Source organism: Neopsephotus bourkii, unplaced genomic scaffold, assembly GCF_033783945.1.
Source record: "Neopsephotus bourkii isolate Nb327-2 ecotype Australia unplaced genomic scaffold, CSIRO-AGI_Nbou_v1 NB_250, whole genome shotgun sequence".
Taxonomy (NCBI): domain Eukaryota; kingdom Metazoa; phylum Chordata; class Aves; order Psittaciformes; family Psittacidae; genus Neopsephotus; species Neopsephotus bourkii.
In genome coordinates this window covers 1,093,643-1,117,535 of record NW_026900760.1, presented here as the reverse complement: position 1 = coordinate 1,117,535, position 23,893 = coordinate 1,093,643, and the positions used below count along the sequence as shown (strand labels likewise).

The window sequence follows — 23,893 nt, the reverse complement described above, 5'->3', positions numbered from 1 at the left end:
CAGGTAAATCCATTTTATTTTTCTTTCTTGATTTCATTGTAATTTTAAAAGTGTTGAATAAACATCACTTGCAGAGGAATCTTCATATGCTGGCAGTGTTGCCTTCATAATCCCATGCCCCAACCCCATCCTCATTATATACTAGGAAGAGCTTGGAGCACACAAAAGCCAATACCCCCTCCTCCCATTAGTGTTTGCTGCCAGGCAAAATAAAACCCAAACTGTATTTCCTGAGAGTAGCTCCCTGTCCCCATATGGGGAAAAATTCTACTGATACGAACACAAACATTGTATTAGCATAGACAAAAGAAGAAATCATGCAGATCCATTAAAGCAGCCACAAGTAATTAATCTTGTTTGTTTTTATCTGTTAATTGTACTTCTGTTAAATTCTCTTAGAGACCAGTATAAATTTATGGGTTCTATCCTTGCTTTACATTCATTTTGCTATTTCTGTCTTATAGGAAAGATGTTCAGAACATTGAGCAAATAGAGCTATTTTCCCCCTGAGCTATTTTAGAAAAAAAACCATGAGAATACCAAGCAGAATATCAGTATTTACTTGTGCTTATCAGGAAGAGATGCTCATGCTTCATCCTTTTCAGGTAGGCAAAGAAAACTGTTGAATTCTACCACATATTATTCCAAGACATTTACAGTAGATTAAAAAGAAAGCATATATTTCCTATGGAATGTTAAATAGATTTTTTCTCCGTTTGTAATAGACAAACTGTACTAATCACCCCAGTGTAAAATATGAAGAGGTCAACAATGCATCCTTTCAGGTCACCGTTTTTTAAAATGTATTTGAGTTTCCCTATTAAGTTTTCAAAGGCCAACATCTGCTGATGCTCAGAAATGGTAGATGTGGTGACAAAGGCTGTATGGAGTGTGAAGTGAAAACAACCATATAATTCATGCAACGCAGTACTAAGAAACTATAGCACAATAAAACTCCAAAGAGCTATTTTCCCATTCATCCAATTTCTGTTATTAATGGCAGGAATATTCCTGAGAACAGTGACTTCTCTTTCATTTAGTTTCTTTTATTATTGTCATTAATAATAATAATAATTTATAAACACAAGGTTTTGAAAATAGCATATCACAATGCATTTGTAGTCATGCAAATACCAAAGACAACACTACAGCAGGAAAATTACATTATTAAGATGGAAGGCTTTCATTTGCACATTATTGTCATTGATGCTGTTTCACTATTTAAAGCTGCAAAACAGATGCCATGGCATTCAGCTGTTAACACTGCTCTCATTTGTAAGGAGGCTAGTTTTGGTGCCATTGAACTTGCTGTCTAGAGCTTAACAAATCATCACCATTGATGAGCTCAAGTAAACCGAGCTGATTTATAAATTTACAGACCTGACCCTGCATCATAAGAAGTGAGATAATTTTATCCAAATTAACAGAAGCTTTTCAGTTTGGTATCAGGTGTGGCAAATTGCATTTTACTACTGTGATATTTTTATCACTGTGATATCCCCATATCATGTCAGTTGTGCCTAAAGCCTCTGCAAAGCTGAGGCTGCAGGGAATATTCCTTCAGTTAGCTGCAGGAGGATCCATTTCTACCTTCCTGCTTTATTTGTAATTAACTAACGTGGTAGGACTGTGTGCACTTCTCTGCTATGGAACTCATCCGGGACTCGCAGCTGAGTTACTGTGCACTTAGTCCTTTCAAGTATTTTATTTATTTAATCATCTCTTTCACTGATATAATAGTTCTTTAGGTAACGGTGCTATGGTTTTGTTGTAGCCTAAGTATCATATTTTGGTTCTTTAATTGCATATAATAGAGCAGATTTTGGTGAAGGAACGCAATTCTCTTTATTTTGTGGAGTAAAGCCCAGTTTAAAGGCTGCTTGCATTAATGCAAAGATTCCAGCAGATACACTGTATTTGGTAAGCTACTTCATAAAAAAGAAAACTCTTCTATATTCTCTTTGAATTTACACACACATGGGTGAAAATTAAGAGTCTTGTACTTCTCTGTTATTAGCAAACACTTTTTTTTTTCTCCCCCACGCCGAGAAGTTGCTCAACAAATATTTTCTGTGGAATGCTGTTTTAATTTTCTGCATAACTCTTAGTTTTATAGCACTTGGTTTTCACCTGCTGATCAGAACTGATCAGAATATTTGTGGTTGAAGGCAGATATGTTGGATCTGGAGTGATGGTCTCTCTGACCATGACAGTTGCATGCCAATGCAACAAAGGAAGGCCAATACATAGCATCTGCACCATAGAGCCCGTTTTCAGAGAAACATTATCTGCAACAGAAAGGGATGTTGGGAAATTAGATCCAAGAAGCTGAATGACAATGCAAAACAAGACTGGTTTTGTTACTTACTACCAATACTGGAAATACTGGGTATACCTGTAGAGAAAGAAAACACAAAAAAAGTATAGTTAGCTATTTACTGCAGTTGGCTAAGCTATTGCATCTAAGATTCTAAACCCAATTTTCTCCTCATTTTCAGAATGTTAGTACACAGTTAAACCCAACTAACTGCTAATGTGTACCCAGCTCTTTAGAAATGCAGTCTTTAGATTTTTCAGTATGAGGCTGCAGAGACCACTAAAATGCCCTGACAGATGGGTATTTCTGGGACCTACACCAGCTCCCTGAACTTCATGAATTTGTTCAGAACAGTTTTATATTTCAACTAACCAGCCATTAGGTTTAATGCTCTAGATAAAAATATCAGTCATGCATGTGTTACACAGATCTAGGAGAAGAATTTAACCAAGGGATAGATGCACTGCTAACTGCTTTGGCCAGCTGCTTAAATCAGTTGATACCTTCTGTTGTATTAACTATATAGCTGTTTCTTCCACTTTTACCTGACAGTTATCTAAATTAAGCTATGGAAAAGTGATGTAATAGAACAAAACAATCTGACACATTAGGTTGGTCATATTGGCTAAGCCACTCACTGATTTTAAAAACTTTGTATTTATTTATTTTCTCCCCTTCATTTCAATTGCTAAGCTGAATTAATGCAAGGAAGCTATTCCAGAGACAGGTGAGATTTACCAGAAAAGGTGGGGCTGCTGAGAAGTAAAACTACTCTGCTGGATTAGGAATATGGGATCTCACGTTGCATGTAGCTTGTTGTCAGAACTGCCCTGAAAGGTGTGTAGCACAAAAATATGGAACTGAAATCTCTCCTGAAAATCCATTTTCTGTAGATTAAATGGCACTATTACTAGTCTCTTGGGTTACAGTTACAAATTGCAGATCAGTATTTAAAACCTGGGTATTTGCATTCTCTCAGTTAAATACAGTCTGTCTTTTGTAAGTTTTATTGACTTTTGATGGTGTGCATTTTACTGCAGAAATCTGTCTGTTTCTCCATTAAACATCTGCTGTACTTCTTTCAACATCTATCCTGAAGTTCTGTCTTACTCAGAGATGGCATGGACCTCATTCTGCAATTAAGCAAACTGGAGTGAAGGAATGTCTTGGGGATAAATGATATTCACGGTAAGCAAGGTTGTAGGAACATTTGTGACTTGTGGTATGGCCAAGACAATGTCAAAGTAATTGCATTTGCAGAATGACTACAATAAATGGATCTTTAATGGATCTTTTGTGCTTCACCGTATCAGTCCTGGGGCACACGTCAGAACTGCAGCTCTCTGGTTTCGTATTCTGTGGAACCTGTGGTTTGGCAGATCACTGGGCACTGCACGGCAGAAAGCACTTGCTGTTAACTGAACCCTGTGCTCAGATGTTGCTTTCAATTTTAATTATTTCTACTTCTGCTGAGATTAACTTGTATTTTAAAAAAATTTAGCATCATGGGGTATTAAAAGCTAAATAAGGATATCCTTAGAACAATGCTATTATAATTCTAAAAGTGTTTTTTTATTTTCAGTTGGGATGATGTAAGAGAATTCTATCCCTTTGTCTTAAATGTCAAAAAGGCTATCAATTTTCAAATATTTTTCCCTGAAGTTTCAGTAGCAGCTTCTTTACATTTTTGCAAGTCATTGTAGAAGTTTTAAATTAGCAGGATTCATTTTCCTTTATACACTGATGGAACCAGCACAAACATTAGAAAAAGTGTTCTTGCAGTCATGCTTCCACTGTGAAATGCTATTTGTATTTCCTCTGGGTATGCTCCCCCGCCACAAGCCTCCTCTCCTACACACACATACAAATATTCTTTCCCTTTCTCTCCTGAGCAGATTGTAGCAAAGGGAGAGGTTTTCCTGCAAGTCTGCTCTCCTCATTTTACTGTATTTCAAAATTTTCAATGAATTCATAGTGATAAATAGTTCCTGGGCAGAAAATAATGAAAACAAGATGCCTGTTATTAACCTTGCAAAGTTGTCTTCAGGTTCTGTACAAAAAGCTCTTCTGCTATTTCTGCACAGAGTTTTGGTCTGATATTCTGTAACCAGCTTGATTTCTGTAATACCAGGTATCCCTGTGTATGATGAGTGGCCTTGATGATACACTATTTTATTTCCTTTCTGCTGGAGTGAGAACGGCACTTAGGAGTTTGTCTGGAAAAGAGCTGGTTATGTAGGGCTACAAAGCAGGATCCATTAATACTGTGTGAAAACCGCACATATGATGGAAAATTATTCTTAGTACAAGTGTTTTTGTGAGATCTGGAGCTACATATTGAGGCTAGCTCTTGAATTCAGCTGGGCTGTATTTGGTGCAAGTCCTTAGGTAAGGAGGCACAGGAGATGTGATTCTGTTAGCGTGGAGGCACGTGGGATCCGACCACACAGCCTCCCGTGGCACTGCCACTGGGGACACCCAACAGGCTGCTGGGAAACAACCTACCACTGCCAGCATTTTGGATGGAAACTGGTACATTATATGTGATATGAATTGTTTCCAGTAAAGCTGGTATTGAAATCTCTGAGTATTTTGCAGCAGTGAAATTATGTGAGCAGGTTATAGAGAGAGATGAAGAATCGGGCCCATTACCTCCCTTGATGCACAACTCTATTCCTCTAGACATAAAGAGTAAATAAACCCAAGTGATTGCATTTATGTCTATTCAGTTGTTAAACCAAAGCAATGTTCAGTCTAAATTATCCTCCAGTTGAAATCACTGGGATGATTATTAATGGTAATAGTTTTACAGTAAGAAAATGGCAAGTGAAGTGTGCAAAGAGATTTCAGGGGTAGCTACTGCCCCCAAAATGGCAACATTGCAGAAGAAAGTCTCTAATACTATTTATTATTTTTTACTTGACCTGAGGGTGGTGGTTTGGTATATTACATGTTCACTGTAAGTGCATCTAAATATACATGCGTTACTTGAGAGAAAAAAAATCTGGTGTTTTCATTTCATATGATCTTCTGCATCTGCCTTGTAATTTTCTCATTTCCCCTTTTACCAGAAAGGGGTTGTTTTAGCTTTTAGCTATTAGCTGCCATGTAGCTGACTATTGAGAATGGAGAAAAAAGCAAATCAGATGCTAGCAAAGAAAGCGAGTTTTTTATTTCTTCTATTGCTTGTGTCAGTGTTAAATCCATAAAATAAAGAAAAAGCATTTAGCTTTTTGTGAGAAGGACCACACTGCCACTTCCAGTCTCACTTCCAGGGCAGCTGTGGTCCCTCTGAACACCATCCTCAGTGCTTGTGTGTGTTTCCCATCAGAAGTGCATTTAATGCAGCCAGGCTACATCTCTTTCTGGGGAGAGACTACACATGGGATGAAAGAATTATTCTGTCAGCTTGGTCTTGGGTACCATATTTCGCACAGACTTTTCCGTCTCTTCTCCATCACAAGCTGAATGTGCACCCATTGTATGACAGGGATCTGTGGACAGGTTCCTGCTGCTATCAGAACAGTACACCCACCCAGCTTGCAGCTCACTCACATTCAGGGAGGGAGTGTCACCAAGAGCTCAGTTGAATTATCCAGGTGAGGTGAATGCAGCACAGAAACTGGGAATTAGGTATCTCTTCCTATGAAGACATGGCAGGATATGATGATAAATTATGCAGTGCAAGTTTGGATTCATATTAATTGCTGATCAGAGCTGTGTGATATCTTTTCTGACAAAAGAGACATCCTTATAATTGCACTCTACACCACACATTTTAACTCTTAATCAGGAACAAAATGTAGAGCTTTCCAAGGCAAAGAGTCAGAGCAGGGCTGTTACTGTCACCTCTGATTTTTTGCTAGAATAGCTGTGCTGCAGCATGACAGCACTCCCTGCAGTAAGTCTTTTTTCCCTTTGCAACTCCTCCACTGAGGCATGATTGCAGTATCAGATTCTCAGCAGCAATTCCCGAAGTTTTGAATTCTCTAGTCATTTAAAGCCCTGAGAAGCTGGAGGAACCTACTATCCTGTAATCCCTTAAAGGGAGTGATCGTTATGATCATAGGAGTAAACTTTCATGTACTGCGTAACCTGTATTCAGCCAAAGGACCAGACACAGTGGAAGACACAGCTCATAGGAAATTTCACCTGTATTTCATTGCAACAGCCCTGGAACTCCTGCTTCTGTTAATTTAGCAGCTGCTTGCTCTGTAAAGATTGAAAAGTTTTCAATTTTTAGAGAAAGACCTGCTTAGATGAAGCCTGTTATCCTTCACCTCTGCTTTCCCATGCAATATTGCCACAAATTAATGGGACAGAGAAAATATTTAGTTACTGGTTTATTGGGTAACACCTTTAAAAATTTGGATGACTTTGTATGTTGTTTTAATGACTCCAAACCAGTATAGAATACTCTTTGTTGAGGAAACTACCACCAAGATCAAAGTATTTTTTTCAAGTAATCCTAATTTATTGACAGAATATTGCATATTAAAAACTTCAAAAATCCCAAACCAGACCATTTTTTGAACTTTGAGTATCCTAGAACAGACATTTTGCCTTCCCATACTGCTGCTTCAGGTCTAGAACCCTCTTTAATTGCTTCTCTTCACTGTATACAGCAAAAATAGAGTTGTTTGAAACCAGTGATGGATGGCAGCAATTAATTTCCCAGCATCAGATGCTACCATACCCAGCCAAAACAACCAGCTCAGCAGAGGTAAGACAAGCAGGTAGAATGCTGCAGAAAGATTTTTCAAGTTCTGTTGGAAAAAGAAACCCCAAATGGCACATTATTTGTAGCATGTTGGTTTTTTAGATATGTATTTGCAATGTTTTGTTGGCCACTGCACAGGATACCAAGTTGGGGAGAAGTTATTTTGTCATTTGCAGGTGTCTCTGACATTTCTGCCTTCCTGAATTTCTTGATACATTACAGTTTTGCCCTCACCACCAAGTATCCTAGCCTGACATAGCTTTTGTGTAACACCTCCCTGTGGCTTTACATCCTCTATAAGCTTCATGAGCCCCAAATCAATGTGCAATATAAAATAGGAACAATAATAAGCTTTGCTATTTTGTAACACTGCATTCATATCTTTCTTTATGAAAATTCAAAAATCATCAAGGATCAAAATTTTACATTTTAAGCATAGGTGTCCCATTCCTTCAAATTGAGATCATGTGGGATCACCTCCTCTTCCTCAGTCCTGAAGCAGGCACTGCAAAGCTCCTTCAGGTTTTTAGGGAGAATAGGGCACTTGGAAAATTGGACACTATATACTTTATGAGTCTGCTTTGATGGGACAGCAGAATGTGTGATCTTTTCAGTTACAGGGATCCTCACTACTTCGATTTCTGAACAGAAAGCCTGTCCATCTCACAACCTCTTTACCAATTTAATTCACACTGGTCCTTCAAGATGGCTTTTCGTTAGCAAATATTCATGGAGAAAACTACAAACATGGATGAGGGCAATCAGTGCAATACTTAAAGTGCCATACTTTTTTTGTCAGAAGCTGTTTATGTGGCAGGTATGTTGAAGTGATGCCTTGTAAGTCTTTTCCCATTCAGGGAGGAATGTGTGGCTGAGACAAAGACTACTTTCGCATGTGGGGGGGAGATGTGCAGGGGGACACGACCCCCTGCAGGAGAAATTCAGTGAACTGATTGGGAATATCTGCCTAACTGTTGACTGAAAAGAACTACCAATGTTTCCTGTGTCCTGTTCAATCCTTTGTGTTGCATTGAATCATGAATTAGAAAAGCCATGTAAAAGCAAGGAGGAGGTTTTCACTGAGTGTCAAGCAGTTCTCGTACAGGTTATTGGTTGTGGAGGAACAAACAAAAAGCTAGCAGGCTTTGATGGATGGCAGCCCAGCACAGTCTTAGACAACTCTGTCTGATGGAGCAAAGAACATAAGTGCCAAAGATGATCTAAACAACAGGAGGAAGAAAAGGGCTAGTGCTGTCAGACACATATGACTGCTGAGGAGAAAAGCTGTCTTGTAATACCAAGTATAGAGAAATTCAATAAGTTCACTTTGAGTGTCAAAACATATTGCAGAAAAAAAACTATCCATAGAATCTGGCAGCACAAGGGATCACAATGTCATCACAGAATAGTCAATAAGATAGAGTGGAAATATAAAATAAATGCTATGCAGAAGACAAATGCGGAAATATTGTTAGTGCCAGTAAACAACAGAGTACTAGGTGTCTTTCACAAGCAAACCAAAGCAAAAATGTTTTGTGTTTTCCTGAAAAACTCATGTTGACTTAAAATGAGAAGGATACAAAAACCCTTTTTATATCAAGGTTTAGCCTGTGCTTGATGTATAATCTAGAATGGTATTTCATGATCTGTAGCTTGAAATGGTGTAATAAAGTCTAATTGGCCACAAAAAAAAAAAAAAAAAGACAAGAAAAAGGTAAAAGCAGAACAATGGAAACAGCATAAGCTACAGTTGGGAAAGATTTGGAAACAGACATCAGGTTTTTTGTTGAATCTGAACAAATTTCCAAATTCAGAGGATTTCTGAAAAAAAAAGGATCATTTTATTTTGTGTGGGGGGAAAAAAACCACTCAAACAAAAAGCCAACAACCCCCAACCCCCAAAAACCCCATACTCACCACCAAAAAAAAACCCTAAACAAAACCAAGCAAACCTCAAAAAAACTTCCGAGTGTTTCATTTATACAACTATTTTTAGGTGTATCTTATTTAAGCACACTCATATATAAAAAAAACCAAACTTCAAATCCCTTTAAAATTTAAATATTTTGGTCTTAGGTGGAAAAGACAGACTATGAAAATTGGATGAAAGAAGAGTATCAAAGGGACACTATATTATACAAAGCATCCCCAGGGACTTAAAGTAATATACCAAGGGAAATTTAGGGTCAAAACAGAGAAACCAATTCTATCAACAAGTTCCAGCAGCTATTTACAGAATTCACCCCTGACTAGGGAGAGTATAATGCTGCATTGGTAACCACATGATAGAGATGGTGACGTAAACACAATAGGGTAAGTGAAATTACATTGGATGTGCAGAGTTTATATAATAATGCAAAAATTCATATTCTCCAACATATGCAGCATTAGATTAGGAAATGACAAAAGAAATGAAGCTTTTACATACCATAAGTCATTGCTGCTGGTAGCAAGTAATCAGACAACCCACAAGAAGAGAACCTAATTTAGTTCTGACTAGTACGTAGGACCTGATTCAAGAAGTAGTTATTAGAGAACTACTTCTGGACTGAAAGTCAGCATAGTTTTTCAGAAGGAACAGGATGAGAAAATCCACTGTAGTAACATTTAACTTGCAGAGAATGAGCAGATAAAAATGACTTACTTAAAAAAGAATAGTTAAAAGATTTAATGGCAACAGCATGGAGGCAGATTAAAATGTATGAAAGAGTGAGAATCATAACATATAACCCATCTTTTTTTTTTTAATTATAAAAATCAACTATCTTATGAACAACAATAACAAAACACCAACCAACAAAAAAAAAAACTCAACAAAAAAAAAAAAAAAAAGAAAAAAAAAACCCCAGTCATAAAAAGCCAACACCCAATCCAAAACACCAGAATGAAGATTTTGGAAACTGTTAAGTCATCTAAGTATCTCAGTGAAGAAAGATAGGGAGAAAAAAAAACCCATAAAATCTGTCAAGTTAAATATATACCACAGTCTTTTGAGAATCAACTTGCTACAGACTTAAGTTAATAATAGCTTTTTGTTAAAATGGCCATTCAAGAAGCAGGAGACCTCCCAGAGAGATGACCGGGTAGAGAGGTAATCAAGTTATTAAAGTACTGAATACTAAATTAATTGTTTTCACTGATGTTCACAACAAAGAATGTTAGAGAGATTCTCACAATCTGAGGGTGTTTCTCAATGTTTATCATAATCTGAAGGTGTTTTAGTAGATGTAAATAATATCAAACTATAAGAATTCCCATAGGTGATGTTCACCCAGGAAGTGTTTTAAAGGAACAAAAATATGACATTTCTGAACTAACTATTGTAACATATAACCTATCATTTATGTCGGCCTCAGTGCCAGAAGAAGTGTTGCAATTGTGGCACTGTATTTAAAAAGGACTCAAGGGCTGATCACTGTAATAACAAAATAGAAAATAGACATTTTTATGTATTGTAAAAAATTCAATTGTATTGAATTGTAAAAAAAATCATGTTGTTCTTATTTCTACAATATTGTGTAGTTTTAGCCTCACCAAATTAAAAAATGACATTACAGAACCATCACAGATGACCAGAGATGTGGCATGGTTTCATATATGCTGAGATTAAATAGATTAGGAGTCATCATTTAGAAAACAGGCTGGAGGAGTGGGCATTTCAACTCTGTATAATCATAAACAGTATAATGGACATAAATAGGGATACATTAATCTGTTTCCTCCTATCTAAGGAGATATAGGCTTAATGACATAAAAACATTTAAAGCAAACAAAAGGAAATGCCTTTCACTCACTGTGTCTTTAAAATGTGAAATGTAATGCCATAAGATGTAACTGAGTTCAAGCTTATGACAGTTGGATCTCTGCTCAGCAGCTAGCAAACACTACTAAGATGTGTGTGACTAAGATGGAGGATCCAGCTCAGAAAGACAGTTTATTGCAGGCAACTGGGATGGCAAAGAAGAAAACCTTTATACTTCTTCCTGTTTGACACGAATTCCTGCTGCTGATCACTGCTGAAGTCAGGATTTGAGGGTGAGTGGGGTATTCATCAGCTCAAACACGGTTACATTTTTGTGATGGTATCATAATAATAGTAAAACCTAGGGAAGACTTCCCATCAGCTGCAAAAAAGTTTTGATTACTGATGGAGTTGTACATCTGATGGAATTCAATAAAGTTGAGATCTGTTTTAACAAGCTTCAGGCATCCTTTTGGTGGGTGCTAATTCCACAGTTCTGTCTGGTGTGTGTTCAGCTGATTGGAAATGATGTAACTGACAGAGCAAGCTGCATTTAGACAGATCCCTGATGTTCAGATAAATCTTGTCGCTAGTTTAGATGATTGCTGTGGTAGCAACTGAATTTTATATATTTATATATATACCTATACACATATATATGTGTGTATATATATAAAAGAAAGAAATAGATATGTGTGCATACATATGTATGTATGTGTGTATATGTATATATAAAATATATGAATAAAACCAATTTGGTAAATCTCACCACTTTTTCTGAACATACCTTTAAAGTATTAATTCTGTGAACCACACTCACTTTTTATAACATGTGAGAAACTGAATACTCTCAAAAAGTGTTTTTCCCCTGCTTTTTGGAAGTTCATTTTTTTTCTGCTCAGTAAAATTTTTATCATAATTTCATGCTCCCACACTTCATGGTTTGTTACTTGGTCTATTACTCTCACATGTAACTAGATAAGGTCCTGCTTCCTACGATATTAATTTCTGAGTTTTGATTCTTCACAGCGGCTGCTTTGAAGTCTTAGATAACATTCTGAGCATTGCACATTGCTCCTGGTATTAAACTTTTAATTCAATTGCAATACATATCTCTGTTTCTCCCGAACAACTTTTCAGTAAATTGTTATATTCTAATCTTTTAAAATGAATGTTTTGCTTTTAATCAGGACAAAACTGTGGACTATTCTTAAGCTAGTAACTTCTGTAAAAAGATTTGGTGATTTATTCTCATCTTCAATCCTTTCTTCAAAGGGATTTAAGTCTGATCTTCAGAAGCATTCTAAACTATTGTGTATTTCATACATGAATGAAAAGAAGAACTGGTGCTTGTACTTGTCTTTGTGCCCTCTCTTTCAGCAGCATGTTCTTTTTGACCCAATACTGTCCAGGACCAGGAAATGCATCTGTCAGTAACTTCCTTTGGATAATACGTGTGTTGAAGTAGTGTGCACATGTGTTGCTGAATGGTTATTAGCTGGAAGCAAGCAGATACAAAAACTCTGGGCTTGACCTCACCTTCCCCCTTCAACAGAATGATTTAAAAGAATGCATGTGAATCTGGACTGCAAGTCAACATCAGGTAAAAATTTCCTTTACCAGCCACTAGATCTTTAGCTATTAGTTGAAAAAATTTGGTCTGCGAATACTTAACTTTCTTAAATGGGCAAAAAAATGAGAAAGGGCCTCATCTCACATGTTGAGCTGAGGCTGTTTTGATACTCGAGTCAGGAAGGACATATGAATGGAGGTGGGCACTGTGGATGGAGCAGTACTGCAGATATTCCCATGGATTTCTCTCCTTTGTATGTGATTTTTATATGAAGGGCCTAATTCTTCCATTCATTAGCCCTTTCTGTGCAGTGTCACAGGATTTGTCTATGGATACAAATATGCAGTTCTCATGCAAATTATTTACAGCTATGTGAAAGCATAGATATGTATACTGTGACAATTAACATAATTTGCAGACAATATGTAGACACTTAACACAACTTGACACCTTGTCCAGTTACATGCACTGAGTCATAAAGACATGACAAACTTTTGCCAGTATTAATCTTCCTCCAGAGTCATAATATGGGGCAGAATTCTAATGATGAAATAACCTTGTTATATAGAACTACTTACAGATATTAGCAGTGCCCTTAGGTATAGGCAGATAAGAACCAGGACTCCATGGTCGGCCCTGATAATTCTTCTTGCATTTTCCACAGTCTGGGCCAGTTGTGTTATGTTCACATTCACAAAGTAGTCTTTTGTTTTCTTCTTTACAGCCAGTAGCATGAAGGTTGCACTTACACCTATTTTTAAAAGGCAAAAAAAAAAAAAAAAAAAAAAAAATTATTTAGAGGTGAGTTTACAGTTAGGTTAAGTCTTAGTAAGCCATTGGAACTATTCTGTTTCTGTGTTTTGTGTCTGTATTATTATTTTAGCATGGTTTATAAGACATCACTCAAATAGCATGTTATAATATCTTCAGCTCTCAGATCTAAAAGCAGTAATTTCACCAAGACTCCAAGATGCTGAATCTTTTCTTATTTTCACTAACACAGCTCCACTGAGATCAACTGAATTATTCATAATTTTCACTACAGATAGGTCTATAATCTTGCAAAAATTCAAGAGTTTCTACTCCCAGGAACAAAACAAGACTTCAGCTCATGTCCTTAGAGAATCTGGCCCAAATTAGGATCCAAGTTAGGCCCCCGGAGTCTGAGAAAACAGACTTAATTAAATATTCTCTGCAATGCCACACTTCAATAGAAGGGAAGCTCAGTATCATGGTGTTCTGCCATTCTTGTTCAGCAAGTACTTTATTGAAAGCAATTTTTTTTCCTACTTTAATTTGATATAGTTGTAGGAGCTGAAGGTCAGAGGAAATATTTTAGTAGGCACATTTAGTTTTACTTAAATAAAGAACACCTAATTGAACCTTGCAACAAAATCATTAGCTAAACCAGATTCTGTATCTGGTCTTAGAACAATTTTGTGTTCCTTAAAGTCTACTCTTTCTGTGAAACTAGGACACTTACAGCATGGGATGCTGTTTCATGAACAGTAAGGTGCTGTCACCTCTTTCCATCCCTTTCCAACAGATGTCAAACATAGCTAAAATCTGTTTCTGTTTGGGGGTGGGGAGAAAACTAATATATTCAACACCCCTGTCTGTTTGTTTTCCTAATGATTGTACATTTAGTGATGTAAAGGGTTCTCATGTAGGCATCTGTCACCTGTTCCATATAGTGACCAATAATTAAAGCAAAACAACACATGGAATGGCCAAGTGGAAATTAACAGCTGTCAAACTGACTTCCATTTGGCAGGAAAATGACCTGAAGTAACTGGCCACATACATATATCCCTAGGGTAAAACAAGCTTGCAGTTGTCGTATGTGGCTGCTGGAGAAAATCCACAAGAATCTGTAATACAGTAGATGATGGAGCTTTCTCCTCAATGTTAGAAATGAGGCAGATAAAAATGCCATTATTTGAGCATTGCTCATTCTGAAGAAAAAGAGGTTCAGCTCCTTTTAAACTGAAATTACCGAAATGTATTCAATATGCTAGACACAAAGTGTGATCATTTCCAAAATATTGATGCTCAAACACTACATCAATTGTAAAGTAAATTTTCAATGACTAGCTACTGCAGAATGAAAGATGCCTGTTTGGGTATTAGTAGATGAGGTGTGCTTATTCATGTACAGATTGAAGATTATGATGAATGGCACTGCTGTTAAAAAATGAGTGATGTGTGGTTTTACTGTCCACAAGAATATGAAAATGGAAAACTCCCAAACAGGAGAGATACATAATAATGACAAGACCAAATAATTAGATAGAGAATCAGAAGAGAAAGAAAGCTGGAAAGACTGTGGACAGCGTGGATTCACTAGAATAAAAGAGAGAGAAACTGATAGAATTTCTGTCAAGGGGAGATTTGTGTTTTATTGGAGGGACTCATCAGTGTCAGAGGCAGCAAGTGTTCTGAGGAAAAGTTGTAGTTCCTAGGGCTCTGAAACGATGCTGCAGGCTAGAACTGGAACTAAGGTGAGAAAAATAAGTGTAGGGTATATCTGCTAATTGCTGTAACTGTGCACAGCTCTCTTAATAAGCACCTGAGAATAGAGAACTGTGTCACAGAAAGACTGTGTCAGAAAACCATGTGCTAAGTCTGTTTGCACTTCTTAGATGCTGTACTTGCCATATGTTCCTGAAGAGATAAACTGACCCTTGCTCAGTTTTGCTTGCACAGTTAAAAGTCTTGAGCAGACTCTGGCCTTATATATCTTCCTCTGCTTCCACCCAGTCCTTTCCCATCCCACTTCATATATACGAAAAATATGCATGTATTTCTATGTATGGATGCATATGTGCATGCACAAACAATTCCCACAAAAACTCATGCAAATTGATTTCCTTTTATTTCCCCCCATTCCCTAATTCCATTCTGATTCATCTCTTCATAGGCTGCCTCCTCCTTCTCCTTATTTCCCAGGCAAGAAAGCATGGACAGCATGGAATAGATCTGTTGATGGTTCTGGTGCCCAGATTTTTAATTTCTTAGGCCAAGATTGCTGCAGAGGAAGGGCTTCTTAGCCCAGATCTGTGGCATCATGCCAAGGGAGCTGTTCTGTGGTCCACATGGCAGGGCCTATGCAGTACCACAACAGACATGGTTTTTGCACAACACAGCTTCTGTGATTTTAGCAACCAAGTTCCACAGAAAAAGGAAAACTACATATTTTGGGGTTCTGTGTTTGTACCAAATATGGGCAGGTTTTCACAAAAACAGCAAAATGCATTTTCTCGTGGAAGTTGTTGTTTACCTTCTATGAAATGCTATTTACAGATTTGAAACAATCAGCCCTCATTCAGGCATTCAGAACAAACACACATAAAACAGATAACGTAGGGACATCTTGGCCACTTAGCTTCCTAAATGGAGGAGTTGTTAAATGGTTCTTTCTGCTCTAAACCAGTAGAATAATTACAGATTCGTTCAATCAGTGCCTTTTTGCAAATCCCCAAAATGCTGCATCCTGCCATAAAAGAAAATTCCAAATAATACTATTTTAAGAGAAACCAGAGCAAACTCCCTCCAATTAAAAAACAAACTCCCCCAAAAGTAAACAACCTCCCCCCCAAAACCATCAACAAAGCCCCCAGCAATGGGGACAGAAGTGTAGACTTCTTGGAGTATGATTTCAATTGAATGAGAGAAAACAACAAATTTGATCACTGCAAAAAAGAAGACTGATCAGATCTTACGATCAGACATAAAGGACTGATCTAACACCTTTGTAAGTAGAGGAGTCAAAACCTAACATTAACATCCAAGCAAAAAAAGAACTGACAATGCTGAATTATCCTAAACCCCATGAGAATAATTAAATATTGCTGTGTGTAATTTCCCAGAAGAAAGTAAGGAAAAATGTGGTCACTGTGGTATTCTAGAAGATTAGCCAAAGATCAAGGTAAAAAAATACATTCACATTAAAAATGTCAAATGTAGAGTTAATGAGAGTGTCGTGGTTTAAACCCAGCCAGTAATTCAGAACCACGTACCCACTCGCTCGCTCCCTCCCTTCTTTCTTCCCCCGCTCCTGGAGGGATGGGGAGGAGAATCAAAAGAATCTAACTCCCATGATTTACTCCAGTCCGGTAACTAAGGTATAACACAAACCACTGCTGCTATCACCAACAATAATAATGATAAGGGAAATAACAAGGGAAGAGAATACAACCACCCGCTGACTGATACCCAGCCCGACCCAAGCAGTGATCTAGCCCTTCTAAGTAACTCTCTCCTGTTTATATACTGGGCATGATGTGCTGTGGTATGGAATACGCCTTTGGCTAGTTTTGGTCAAGTGTCCTCCCAGCTACCCCTCCTCCCTGGCAGAGCATGAGACTCAGAAAGTCCTTGGTCCGAGTAAACATTATTGAGCAACAGCTAAAAGCATTTGTGTTATCAGCGTTGATCCCATGCTGAAAGTCAAAACCACAGCATTGCACCAGCTACTAAGAAGGACAAAAATGACTGCTACTGCTGAACCCAGGACAGTATCCACCCCTTATTCCATACCATTCACGTCATGCTCAGATCCCACATTTTTCAATATACCATCACTCTTGTCTCATATATATATATATAGAATCATAGAATAGTTAGGGTTGGAAAGGGCATTAAGATCATCTCATTCCAGCCCCCCTGCCATGGGCAAGGACACCTCACACTAAACCATGCCACTCAAGGCTCTATCCAACCTGGCCTTGAACACCCCAGGGATGGAGCATTCACAGGTTACCTGAGCAACCCATTCCGGTACCTCACCACCCTAACTTCTTCTTCCTTATATCCAATCTAAACTTCTGTTTAAGTTTTAACCCATTACCCCTTGTCCTGTCACCAAAGTCCCTAATGAAGAGTCCTTCCCCAGCATCCCTATAGGCTCCCTTCAGATACTGGAAGGCTGCTATTGTATGTCTCCACACATCCTTCTCCAGGCTGAACAGCCCCAACTTTCTCAGCCTGCCTTCATACGAGAGGTGCTCCAGTCCCCTGATCATCCTCATGGTCCTCCTCTGGACTTGTTCCAACAGTTCCATGTCCTTTTTATGTTGAGGACACCAGAACTGCACACAATACTCCAAGTGAGGTCTCATGAGAGCAGAGTAGAGAGGCAGGATCACCTTCTTCGACCTGCTGGTCATCCTCCTTTTGATGCAGCCCAGGATATGGTTGGCTTTCTGGGCTGAGAGCGCACACTGCCGGTTTATGTTAAGTTTCTCATCGAGCAACACCCCCAAGTCCATCTCCACAGGTCTGCTCTGAATCTCTCCTCTGCCCAACCTATAGCTGTGCCTGAGATTGCTCCCACCCAGGTGTAGGACCTTGCACTTGGCATGGTTATCTTCATAAGGTTGGCATCTGTCCACCACACAAGCGTGTCAAGGTTCCTCTGGATGGCATTCCTTCCCTCCAGCCTATCAACTGAACCACACAGCTTGGTGTCATCCTTTGCCTTTACCTGAAGCAGGAATAACCCAGACTGTCTTCCCCAGCAAATTCTTTATGTGCACCACAGGAACTTTATCCCCTTCTACAGTATGTAAAAGTTCTGAGAGGGCTGGGCCAGTCCTGTTGGCAGATCCTCTGGTGTTGACCAACCAGGTGGCTTTTGGTAAATGTGTATCCCAATGTTTGAAAGTGTAGGTTTTAACAGTATATTGTACCTTTCAATTTTCCCAGAGGCTGCTGCATGGATGTACCGTTACCCACTGAATACCATGCTCTTTGGCCCAAGTGTCTATAAGATTGTTCTGGAAATGAGTCCCATTTTCTGACTCAGTTCTCTCTGGGGTGCCGTGTTGCCACAAAATCTGTTTCTTAAGGCTCAGGATAGTGTTCCGGGCAGTGGCGTGAGGCACAGCGTATGTTTCCAGACATCTGGTGGTTGCTTCTACCATGGTAAGCACATGGCGCTTGCCTGGTGGGTTGGTGGGAGTGTGATATAGTCAATCTGCCAGGCCTCCCCATATTTGTACTTCAGCCATCATCCTCCCTACCAAAGAGGCTTTAATTGTTTGGCTTGCTTAACTGCAACACATGTTTCACAGCCATGAATAACCTGGGCTATAGTGTCCATTGTTAAACCCACCCCTCGATCACAAGCCCATCTGTATGTTACACCTCTGCCCTGATGGCCTGAAGTATCACGAGCCCACCCAGCCAAAAATGTCCATCTGAGCCAGTTCAGTCTTAGCAGCTTTATCCACTTGTTGGTTGTTCTGGTGTTCTTCAGTGTCCCGACTCTTGGGTACATGAGCATCTACATGGTGTACCTTCAACACCAGGTTCTGGACCTGGGCAGCGGTATATTGCCACAGTGCAGCAGCCCAGATGGGTTTACCTCTGTTTTGCCAGTTGCTCTGCTTCCATTGCTGCAACCACCCCCACAGGGTATTTGCCACCATCCATGAGTCAGAGATAAAGTACTGGCCACTTTTCTTGTTCAGCAATATCCAAGGCCAGCTGGATGGCTTTCATCTCAGCAAACTGACTTGATTCACCCTCTCCTCCAGCAGTTTCTGCAACTTGTTGTTGGGGACTCCATATAGCTGCCTTCCATCTCCAATGCTTTCCCACAACACAGCAGGACCCATCAGTAAACAAGGCATACTGCTTTTCACTTTCTGACAGTTTGTTATATGGTGGGGCCTCTTCAGCACGCATCACCTCCTCCTCTGGTGACATTCCAAAATCTTTGTCCTCTGGCCAGTCCATGATGACTTCTAGAATTCCTGGATGACTGGGATTTCCTGTTTGAGCTCATCATGTAATTAGTGCAGCCCACTTACTCCATGTAGCATTGGTTGCATGATGTGTAGAGCCTTTGATGCCTTTTAACATCCAGCCCAGAATGGGCGACCAGGGTGCCAGGAGGAGCTATGCTTCAGTGGGGTATAGCTGGCCTCAGGTCCTCTGTGTTCCTAACTCCAAAAGCCAAAAGGTCTACCTCAAGTCTCCCCTGGAGCTTTCTACCAGAGGCTCCAGGTAGGACTGTTGTCCCCGGCTGGGGTATAGAGCACATTCTTTACATCTGGTGTGGTCCAGACTGGTCCAAGCAAGGGCTACTGCATGAACTATCTCTCGTTTAATTTGCTTTAAGGCTTGTTGCTGCTCAGGGCTCCATTTAAAATCATTCTTCTTCTGGGTCACATGATAGAGACAGCTTACAATCAAACTGTAATTTGGGATGTGAATTCTTGAGAAGCTCAAAACACCCAAGAAAGTTTGTGTTTCTTTCTTTTAGTTGGTGGAGACATTTCTGTTATTTTGTTGATCACATCTGTGGGGATCTGGTGACATCCGTCTTGCTATTTTGTTCCCCAAAATTGAATCTCCTGTGCAGGCCCCTTGACCTTACTCCATTTTATGGCAAAACCAGCTTTCAGCAGGATTTCGATTATTTTCCTTCCTTTCTCAAAAACTTCTTCCGCTGTATCGCCCCACACAATAACGCCATCAATGTATTGCAAGTGTTCAGGAGCTTGCCCCTGTTCCGGTGCAGTCTGGATCAGTCCATGGCAGATGGTAGGGCTGTGTTTCCACCCCTGGGGCAGTAGGTTCTAAGTGTACTGGACTCCCCTTCAAGTAAAAGCAAACTGTGGCCTGCACTCTGCTGCCAAAGGAATTGAGGAAAATGCATTGGCAATATCAGTCGTGGCATGCCACTTGGCTGCCTTTGACTCCAGTTCATACTGAAGTTCTAGCATGTCTGGTACAGCAGCACTCAAGGGTGGTGTGACTTTGTTCAAGCCACAATAGTTACTGTTAGCCTCCACTCTCCGTTAGACTTTCACACTGGCCATATGGGGCTATTAAAGGGTGAGCAAGTCCTACTGATCACTCCTTGTCTCTCCAGTCTATGGATCATCTTATGGATGGGAATCAGGGAGTCTTGGTTGGTGTGATATTGCCGCCAGTGCACTGTTGTGGTCACGCTTCGCACTTGTTGTTCTTTGACCTTCAGCAACTCCACAACAGAAGGATCCTCTGAGAGATCAGGCAAGGTGGACAGCTGCTCAATTTCCTCTGTCTCCAAAGCAGCAATACCAAAAGCCCATTGGTACCCTTTTGGGTCTTTGAAGCGCCCTCTCCTGAGGTAGTCTACAGCAAGGATGCATGGAGCCTCTGGACCAGTCACAATTGGGTGCTTATGCCGCTTCCTCCCAGTCAGGCTAATTTCAGCCTCAAATACAGTCAACTCTTGGGGTCCTCCTGTCACTTCAGAAATATAAATGGGTTCCACCCCTTGACAGCTTGATGGCATCAGGGTACACTGTGCACTGGTATCTACTAGAGCCTTATACTTCTGTGGGACTGGTGTGCCAGGCTGTCTGATTCACACAACCCAGTAAATCCGATTGTCCCCTACCTCCACCTGGCTGGAAGCAGGGCCCCTCTAATAGTCATTACAATATTGGTCACTTATATCTGGTGGACAGATTAGTCTTCTTTATCACAGGAGCTGGAGTAAAACTAGCTCTTCCGCTCCATCTGGGAACCTGTTCATCAGAAACTGAAGCTTCAGCTTTCATGGGGATGATCAGCCTTGACCTTTGTTCCCCTCTTCAATTCACACACCCATTCCTCCAAAGCTGAGGTAGGATTTCCGTCCCACTTTCTCATGTCTTCTCCATGATCCTGCAGGTAAAACCTGGTGGCCCATGGTGTATACCTTCTATGTCTTCTCTCTCGGGCAGTAGGACGCCTTTTGTTAATAGCTGAGATGTGTGTTGGTACACGTGGTGAGCTGGATAGATCAGATAGATTATCTCTCGATTGTTTGAACTCCTGGGACAGATTTTCCACAGCTGAAATGATGGAAGGGGTGAGATTGTCCTTGAACTCTCAGAGTTGATGAATCATTTAATCCACTGTTGGTGGTACTATGTCATTCCAGGTTATTGCTGCCAATGAGTGGGCATATGATGACGGTGCACTCCATGTAAATTTCAGCCACATGGGTGGTGTACATTCGACTTCATCTGGATCTGTGGATGCATTCCCAGCATCCGGCCTGCAATAGATCATCTCTACAATGCTGATTCCCTCAGAGACTGGATGCCTTCCTCTAGCATGGTCCAGTTGGCTGAATGACTCATAACATCATCCTTGTGTCAAGAGCTGCCTCCAAAGGCTGAGGAACTGTTTCTCTTTTGCAATTGCTTTGTCAATTCCCCTTCCCTAGCAAGTGATCCCAGCTGCTTGGCTTCTCTACCTTCTAGTTCGTGACTGTAGGCACCACTGTCCCAGCATCAGAGCAACCAGGTGATGATGTGCTCCCCTGGTTGATGGGTAAAATCTTTTCACATATTCTGTAGCTTGGTTAAGGTCTGGGTTCAAGAAGTCACCTCTTCTTCTTTCTCCTCCTCTGATCTACATAACTCTCATTCAAATGCTGTCCCGTGTAATAAGTGTGTTGGTTCTCCATCTTTCTTCACAGTATGGGTTGCTTTTTGTGCCTCTTTTTTGCTTTCCCCCTTGCGTATAGGGGAAACTGATAGTGGCACAAACTGGTCCTCTGGTTTAGCGGCAGTGATCATCACTGTGGTTGGAATGGCTGCAGTATCTGTTGTCGTGGTTGGTACAGCCGCTGTGCTTGTGGGTTGAGTAGCACCAGCAGCTGCCCTGTCTGTTGCTCTCGGGGTTTAAGTAGCTGCTGTACTTGTTGCTGGGATTGCTGTAGTTGCTGTGCTTGAGTTGGAGTAGCTGCGTTGTTTGTTGTAGTCAGAGCTTGAGTAACTGCTGTACTTGTCACTGGGGCTGCTGTAGTTGCTGTGCTTGGAGTTGGAGTAGCTGTGTTGCCTGTTGTAGTCAGAGCTCAGGTAGCTACTGTACTTGTCACTGGGGTTGCTGTAGCTGCTGTGCTTGGAGATGGAGTAGTTGTGTTGTCTGTTGCAGTCAGTTTGAGTAGCTACTGTATTTGTCACTGGGATTGGTGTAGCTGCTGTATTTGGAGTTAGAGTAGCTGTGTTGTCTGCTGTTTTGCCAACAGATCCAGAGACATTTTCTTCCCTTTGAAGGTGCTGGATATTGCTGAGCAGGGCTCTGTAAGCATAAGCCAAGCCCCAGCACGTTGCCAAGATTTGTCCCTCTCTGGTATGACCAGGATGACAACACATCTCATTTACGTGTTTTACTAGTTTTTCTGGATTTTGCAATTTTTAGTGGTGAAGTTCCAAAGCACTGGAGAGGCCCACTGGCCTAGATTCTTGCCCATACTGTCCCACACATGCCACTCATGACTGTCCAGCTTTGCAGAAAATCTCTTGGTCCTCCTGTTTCATTGTCTAACCCTAGAGAAGACCCAAACCCGATTCTGCTTAACTTTCAAGATCAGATGAAATGGTTGCGGGTAAAACATACTCTGTATGTGTGCTAACATGGTGATCCCCATCACAATCAGCAGGCAGGTCTCAAAGGTACCCAAAGGCCATTCAAAACCTTCAGAACTCTCAAATGATGCCGTAAATAGGCTGGTGGGGGGGCTGGGAAAGTAAGGGAATGTCTTCTTCATAGGTTCACTGCCCAAGGAGGGAAAAAAAATAATGTGTAATTGCTAAACACTTCCACTATATACCTCCCAAAGTATAGAGGTGATGACTACACTGGGAACACAAGGCAGATCAGGTTCATAATCAATGAATCTATTATATTACAAGTGATTACCATGAAGTACAGCGAAACAGGAACCTTAGCCCAAGCCCCCACCTGATAAACACTAAAACAGCATATATCAGCTGTAAGTAAGGTATGACATGCTGAAACTCTGAGATCAAGAGCAACAACTTCAAGAGCCAATAAATCAGCATTGTGATGAGTGACTATTAATCCAAAGCAGTGAATTCTTATCACAAGTATGATTAGACACACTCTGGTCAGATCTGTCATTATCTCAAACCTCGAGCCCCACATTGGGTGCCACAAACAACTGCCATGGTTTAAGCCCAGCTGGTAATTCAGAACCACGCAGCTGCTCTCTCACTCCCTTCCCTTCCTCCTTGCCCTGTGTCTGGAGGGAGGATGAGGAGAATCAAAAGAATGTAACTCCCATGGGTTGAGATAAGTAAAGTCCAATAACTAAGGTATAACACATAGAATCATAGAATAGTTAGGGTTGGAAAGGACCTTAAGATCATCAAGTTCCAACCCCCCTGCCATGGGCAGGGACACCTCGCTCTAAACCATATTACCCAAGGCTTCGTCCAACCTAGCCTTGAACACTGCCAGGCATGAAGCATTCACAACCTCCCTGGACAACCTATTCCAGTGCCTCACCACCCTAACAGGAAAGAATCTCCTCCTTATATCTAATCTAAACTTCCCCTGTTGAAGTTTTAACCTGTTACCCCTTGTCCTACCACTACAGTCCCTAATGAAGAGTCCATCCCCAGCATCCCCATAGGCCCCCTTCAGATACTGGAAGGCTGCTATGAGGTCTCCACGCAGCCTTCTCTTCTCCAGGCTGAACAGCCCCAACTTTCTCAGCCTATCTTCATATGGGAGGTGCTCCAGTCC

At 40.4% G+C, this 23,893-nt stretch overlaps 1 protein-coding gene across 8 annotated transcripts in view; it reads right to left on the bottom strand.

The window, feature by feature from the left end:
• The window catches only part of NTNG1 (netrin G1), a 175,437-nt gene that overhangs the window by 50,729 nt on the left and 100,815 nt on the right, over positions 1-23,893 (bottom strand). For all 8 annotated transcript variants that reach the window (XM_061345978.1, XM_061345975.1, XM_061345969.1 and 5 more), the window contains exons 4-5: positions 12,931-13,103; positions 2,369-2,395 (exon numbers count right to left, since the gene is read on the bottom strand). In XM_061345978.1, coding sequence (XP_061201962.1) covers positions 2,369-2,395; positions 12,931-13,103 — 200 coding nt within the window. The remainder of the gene's footprint in view (positions 1-2,368; positions 2,396-12,930; positions 13,104-23,893) is intronic.